Source organism: Clavelina lepadiformis, chromosome 3 (genome assembly GCF_947623445.1).
Source record: "Clavelina lepadiformis chromosome 3, kaClaLepa1.1, whole genome shotgun sequence".
In the NCBI taxonomy this organism is placed as follows: domain Eukaryota; kingdom Metazoa; phylum Chordata; class Ascidiacea; order Aplousobranchia; family Clavelinidae; genus Clavelina; species Clavelina lepadiformis.
The window spans coordinates 5,086,408-5,092,926 of record NC_135242.1 but is presented as its reverse complement, the minus strand read 5'-3'; the positions used below and the strand labels follow the sequence as shown (position 1 = coordinate 5,092,926).

General features: G+C 36.6%; 1 protein-coding gene across 5 annotated transcripts in view; it reads left to right on the top strand.

Moving 5' to 3' along the window:
- Positions 1-2,853: 2,853 nt before the first annotated feature.
- LOC143448987 (microtubule-actin cross-linking factor 1-like) overlaps positions 2,854-6,519 on the top strand; it is a 56,494-nt gene continuing 52,828 nt past the window's right edge. For 2 of the 5 annotated variants that reach the window (XM_076948984.1, XM_076948982.1), the window contains exons 1-2: positions 2,854-3,022; positions 3,465-3,585. In XM_076948984.1, the coding sequence (XP_076805099.1) occupies positions 2,912-3,022; positions 3,465-3,585 (232 nt within the window). In that variant the 5' untranslated portion in view covers positions 2,854-2,911. Of the gene's footprint in view, positions 3,023-3,464; positions 3,586-5,191; positions 5,319-6,519 lie in introns of those variants that run through there. The other 3 variants (XM_076948983.1, XM_076948989.1, XM_076948985.1) reach the window with 3 other exon arrangements.

Here is a 6,519-nt window from a genome sequence, read left to right as displayed (position 1 = left end):
TTGTAGAAATCGATTTATAATTTTTTCTTGTACAAACACAATACCAGAAATTCTTTTCTGAGTCGGTCTACATTACGGACTTTGTTCTTAAGGCAAACCTCCATCATCAGTCCATCTTTTTGCAACTACAATGGTATGCTTATAAGTTATAGTCGTTTGCACACTGCTCAACTTTTGAAAACATCATGAAACATGCAAGCAAGTCACAACCAATATTACAAAAGCTTACAATGATTACTTCTCAGTGATCATGCGCTATGCTGCAGAAAACTACGCATAAAAAGGTATTTGCAGTTATAAATTTCAAAGGCATTCATATCAACTTGTACACAGGTAATGGTGTTTTCGTAACTAGTTAACATGGTAAAGTATTCATAGTAACTTTCAATAAAATTAAACTCCAGATCACCCTAGCATAGAAAAATAAATTATGAAAGCAACGCCGATGTGGTTATAGCCTTATAGGTCTAGCGTTTTTAGAAACGCAAAGTTTAGCCCGAAGACAAAGTTGTTTGACAAAGCTAAGTGTCTACTTAGTAACTCTACAAAAAATTCTAAAATCGCCATTTATGGAAGTTTGCAGAAGCAGTACAATACTGGGAAAGGATGTCCTATAAAGCTGTACAATGATATGGCTTTCTAATATCATCATGCGTCTGTCGGGTTAAAGGTCATCGTACAAAGCCAGATCAAAGGTTTGTGGTGAATTTTTCGCGTTAGCATTGCTTTTGCGAATAGATTATTGGTTAGCACCTCTCAGAACAAATCTGTGTCAAATGCAAATATCGCAAATGACGCAAACAGGTCTTACAAAAATATCTTTGTGTGTCTTCTGTCAATACGAAACTTATGGGAACGTATTATAACACTGTCGTATTTCATTGTAGCCTTCGGGACTCCATACGCGATTGTTGTTTGTTACCACCCCAAATGTCAACAAAATACAAATTAAATTTAAATTGAAAAACAAATTGACAACAAAATACAAATTGAAAAACAAACAAAATACAAATTAAATTTAAGAGCTCTGTTTTCGCCAATCACATTGAAAAATTCTTAATTATAAAGGACATGTCACAGGATTTATCGCTACGTTACTTAATCTGCTTTAAATCAAAGTGAAATATAATTTTTCAACTGCAGTTTTTGTAATTGTTGGCATCATTCGTGTAATTAAATTAGAACTATATAGCTTTTGAAGTATTTTAGCACGGTTTGGCAATGATGTGGGATAGTGGCGTTTTTACACATACAGACAATATTCTACGTTCGTCACAGAAAAACCTTTAATTTCTCATAACAGTCGCAAAGCAGGAATGTATGTAACTCCACCTTCTAATAACCAAGAAGGTCATAAAAGTAGTCACGGCGATTTGGCTTTAGCTAAAACTGTTTGGCAAACTTGTCTGAGTAAACACAGTATATGCCTTACAGGCCTACCCCCCTATTTGTAAGAGGTAAGTAGAGCGGCTAGTTGATCATTAATCACAAATAATTTGTCCATGATTACCCATGTATAACTCACACTGTCGTCGGTGGAGTGTGATCAACGTGATGAAATGTATTGATCTTTTTATCACTTAATGCATATCCAAGGCGAATGCAGATAAAGCAGATAAGGGCTAAACTTTAAAGTTCAGGTGCTTCAGCATTAGTTGTTGTTGCAGGTTGCTAAAAACGATTTAGGTAAAGCTGGTATGATGGCCTGGGATACAATTTAGACCGCAATTTTTTCAAATCAAGGGTATCTTTCAAAAGTCCACAAAGCGTAAAATAGAAATTGATTTATGTCTTTCATATACAGTACATGCTTCTGGGCATAGACTTTACATCTATATGTTCTTGCGCAGAAACCTGTAAATAAATGCATACCATAAAGTAGGCTAGAAAACAACCAGTTCGATGGCTTTCAGAAAAAAAGTCTCGTGTGCTATCTGAAAAATCACCATAAGCGTTTCATCTGACGTACAATATACGTAAACCCTGTTAAAACTCACTTGTTACAGTTAAGCCCAGATTTTTCGTCTGGCGACAAATTGGGGGTTGATAGCATAGTTTGCGGTGGTTAAAGCCCAAATACAGAGAAAGATTTAACGTTGCGTTTTACGTGGCAGCCAAGTGCGTCAACACAACGAAATTCATTTGCACAAAGACTAGCATTTCGTGATGTTCGAATTGCTGAATAGCTTATTTGTCTCTTTGCTTAATTTGAACAGGGTTTCAGTTTATACCTACAGTATAAGTTTATTCGTATGCCATTATGACACTTTAAGTTGTGTTTTGAGTAGATCACCAACCGAGCATTTCTTTAGCGTAAACTACAAAGGATAGGAGGCTTTGCAAAGGTCAGAAAAAAGGCGCGAATTATTTTTGGTCATAAACAACGAAAGAGCTTTTAGGGTCATAGAAATCTGTCTTGCTGTGACGGGCGTGCTGTGGATGAAATAACATCTTATAATAGCCCGAGGGAGTAGTTTTGCGCAAGTGGGCCTAGATAGTTCGTTTTTGCGCAAAGTTTAGACGCGATAAGATGACGCCTTTTTGACATTTGCCTAAACTTTCAAACTCGCTAAAGCCGTTTCGAACAGAACTACAGGGTTTGTTTTTTTAACCTAACCAGTTACAACATTTCCATATATATTCACATCAAGGCAAGAATAGTTGTAAATGTAAAAAACACTGCTTCTATTTTAATAACTATTATTTATTCTCTATTGCATCAGACAACAACCTTTTACGTCAAAGTCAAGCATGTAAAAGTGTTTACCGTAACTAACTACCATTATACCTTGCAGGTATAATGCATTGCTCACACATTTCTAGAGGCAAGTGGATTTTACCAGTTTAACTTAACGCAGCCTGTTTTTGGTAAACCTGGCTTCGTGGGAAAGGAACTGAGCACTAATTAAAAATGGAACAATCTGAGCCTGCTGAGGAAAACAATGCGGAAAAGCCAATGCTCTTGAGCCAACAATTAAACCGAGGCTCTATTAACGCTTCGTGGATTTCGGAACAAGACGAGGTACGTATTGTGACGTTTAAATAACACGGATTCTGATGAAAAACTATCAGTCAAGCTGTGTATTTTAACGCGGCAAGTGGGTTTAAATATTTGTTGAAGTGCTTTCAAGAGAGGTAATTTACCGCGCTAGTACCGAATGGTTGGTGGTGAAGGTATCAAACTTACAAATGCTTTTGTTCAAAACTATACTTTGAACTCACTCTTTCTGAGTATAAATTAAAATCGGAAACTTATTTTCCCTTTACTTCAAACATAGTTCAAATACATAACTGAGCAAGTACGTTATTTGCACGGTTATAGCCCTATTTACGGACACCTCAGTGTGTTTGCAATATAGCCTGAAACTCTCAAACTTTAGAAACATATTATTTTGGGGCGTAACGTTTGCCGCCAGTTTCTCGTAACTTTATCCTAATCTTTATTCGAATGTATTCTTTTTCAGGACGTGGCCTACGCAGGTAATTTGAAGTCGGTAAGACAGCTGGCACGGACTAATTTATCACGTGACAGCCAGAGCCAACAAACCTCGGACTTGGCGGAACGTGCAATTCATCGCGTTGCAGGTATAACAGTGACTTACTGCAATGTCGTACTGCTTTATTGAGCAACATGTTTAGTTGTCTGCTGTTTTCGAAACGCTTTATCATATCGTTTATTTTACTGGGCGGATAACTGCTGGAACATTTTGAACACAAAATATATCGCACAAAACTCTGCAACGTATTACCTAAGCTTTGCATTTTCGTTGCTTTCTGTACACACTTTGTTGATCGGATAACGGCTGTGAAGCATTTGATGTGGTTTTCTGACACCGCTTCTGGCGTAGAATGTAATGTTTTACATCTATTCGTGAATTTAGAGCTGTCGGTTTCATTTGTTGACTCAATTGTTTTCTGGAAGGTGGATTTTCAAAGTTCACAAAGGATCGTTATTTCTTACCAATGATGGTAAATTTGATAACACAAACACAAAACCAACATTGGGGGGTCAAATAGTGCTTGGGTTGAATTGAACGACCACCATATATATTTTACATGTCATGCAGTAAACAATGTAATACAGCTTTCAATAATAGGTTGCGTGGTTACGAAGAGGTATTTCGGGGCAATGAATTCTTGGAGAATCTTTCGAGTTGATCACGAAAGCTGTTCTGTTGTCGTTTAAAATTTAATTGGGCTAACCGGCTCTTACAAAAGGTTTCAGGAAACCTTGATCCGCTTATCGTCGAAACGACATATCTTGTTGAAATGTCTTAGTAAGATTTATATTTAGACCGCTTGCCTGCACCGTGGTTCTTCAAATGCGTTGTATTGACATGGCGCCAACTCGACTTTGAAGTTGTATTTGTTTTCCTCGCTAATTTCCACCCACGACGTTGTAATTCCTTCCACGTCATTTTTGATATTTTGATTCGGAAAACCAACACCTGTACCGATTTACGTGTTTCGTGCAAATTCGTGGCATTCACTGTCATTGATGATCCATATACTTCTTTAGGCGAAAATAACTTTGCCTGATTACGCCATGATTTTGGTATTTTCCTTATTTGTTCATAGCATAGTTTTCAAAAATTAAGAAGAATTGATAACTGTAAACTTTAAATCATTTGTTTCATCTGGGACAATATTTAACCCTTTTCTATCGATATTATGTAATGATTTAACATTTCAGAATCGCATGGCGGCGCATACGAGAACTGTATTAATACATGTAGATAACTTCATTACTGATTACACCTACAGTATTACTTGGTTTTTAATCTTGTTAACATGTATTATGCATCATGGTGAGAAACCAAGTTCCGGATATTGATAAGCAAGGTCACAGTGATCTCGGTTTTGGGTATTCCCTCGCCTTGGTTCGACACAAACGAATAAACTGCAGCCGTTCTGTCAATCAAAACTGTCGTCAACGGAAAACATATCATTAGATGCTTGATGTCATTTTCGCTATGGGCTTTCAGAACGCTTGCCTAACATATGGTGTGTGGACGCGTACATTGTAGAATACTTGGCTCTTGAACCTGTGGTGAAAATTATTGGCGAATGACTATAGTCTAGTTTGAGTATAGGGTATTGTTGAGGTTAGCATTGCTTTGTTCTGATTAGATCTTGCGTGCAAGATCGAAATCTGTTCAGACAAAGCAACCTTTCTATATTTTATTTCTTTCTGAAGTGTCAGGTCGGGCGATTTGTTTTTGTGTAAATTATGAGTCATGCAAGGGATCCCGGATGTCTCACAGAGGAAGAAATTGAAGCCATCGAAGCCTATGATACCTACATGCTAAGCAATAAGAGTGAGTGTAACACAACGCCTATCTCTATGTGCCTATAGCTATTGAACGCTTATGTCGTCCCTGAAATTGTGTACCGTTTACGACATACCTAACTTGGATAGGATAAACAATGTTCAATGCATTCTTTTCGCTTGCACCACATATTTTGCTGAACAATGTGATACGAACCACCTTTTTCTTAAACTTTTTTAACCTAGCCATACAGTATTTTTGACTACAGTAACTTATTTCCCTTCATTTTATGCTTATCGCTCGGGGTGTCTATGCCCAGCATGTCAAAATAATCGATAACCTTTAAGCAAAACCGCAAAAGCCTGAAACAAAATACAGCTTTGTATTTTCTGGTAAATGTCTGTGTTAGCTGAAGTTTCCCGAAGTAGAATTACAGTAAGAAGTTTAGTTTCTGGCACACTTTGACTGATGTTAATTCCATGACCGTATTGGGTCTTTGCAATAGAATAAACGTTCATATGTGTTCTACCAGCCTCTAAATATATTGAGTATGTTGATATCCGTAGTTACCACAACGAAGCAGCTTGACAACGCGAATGCAACCAGGTTTGAATGACAACGGAAATCGATTATTTGTATTGAAAAATTACTTTAGTCGAAAAGGATTATTTCGTAATGAGAGAAATAATAGGTGTTTATAGTCTAAACCCCATAAATAACGGAAGGAATAACAGATATTGACGTATATGGATGAAAATAACTTTTCGAATGACATAATCAACTTACCCAAAACATTACATCCATTTGCTTTTATAAAATAAATCGCGGAAGCTTTTAGCTGGCTCAGTCATAAAAACGTTTTAGGTTATGGCGCAATTATTACAGTCTAGTAATAGTGTTTTTACTGATTCTTTGACTTTATTAAAACACAATGTTTTTCTTTAATCAAAGTTTGCTGAGTTAAGATAAAACTAACCGCAAAATGTTCAACAAAATAAAATTAGTTTATTCCTATTGCATTTAAATTACCACATTTTAAAATGACAACGTTAGTTTTAAACACAGAACATTCTTATATATTGTTAGTCGAATATATAAGAGTTTTTTGGTTTTCCAAAAATAGGCATCCAGAGACGCGGATCGTCATTATGAAAACGCAAACACGAAAAACACGCATCCCAAACCTACGTAATTGATTAGCTGCAAAGAAATCTTAAAAAACAGGTGGCACTGCACGGGGCAATATCTA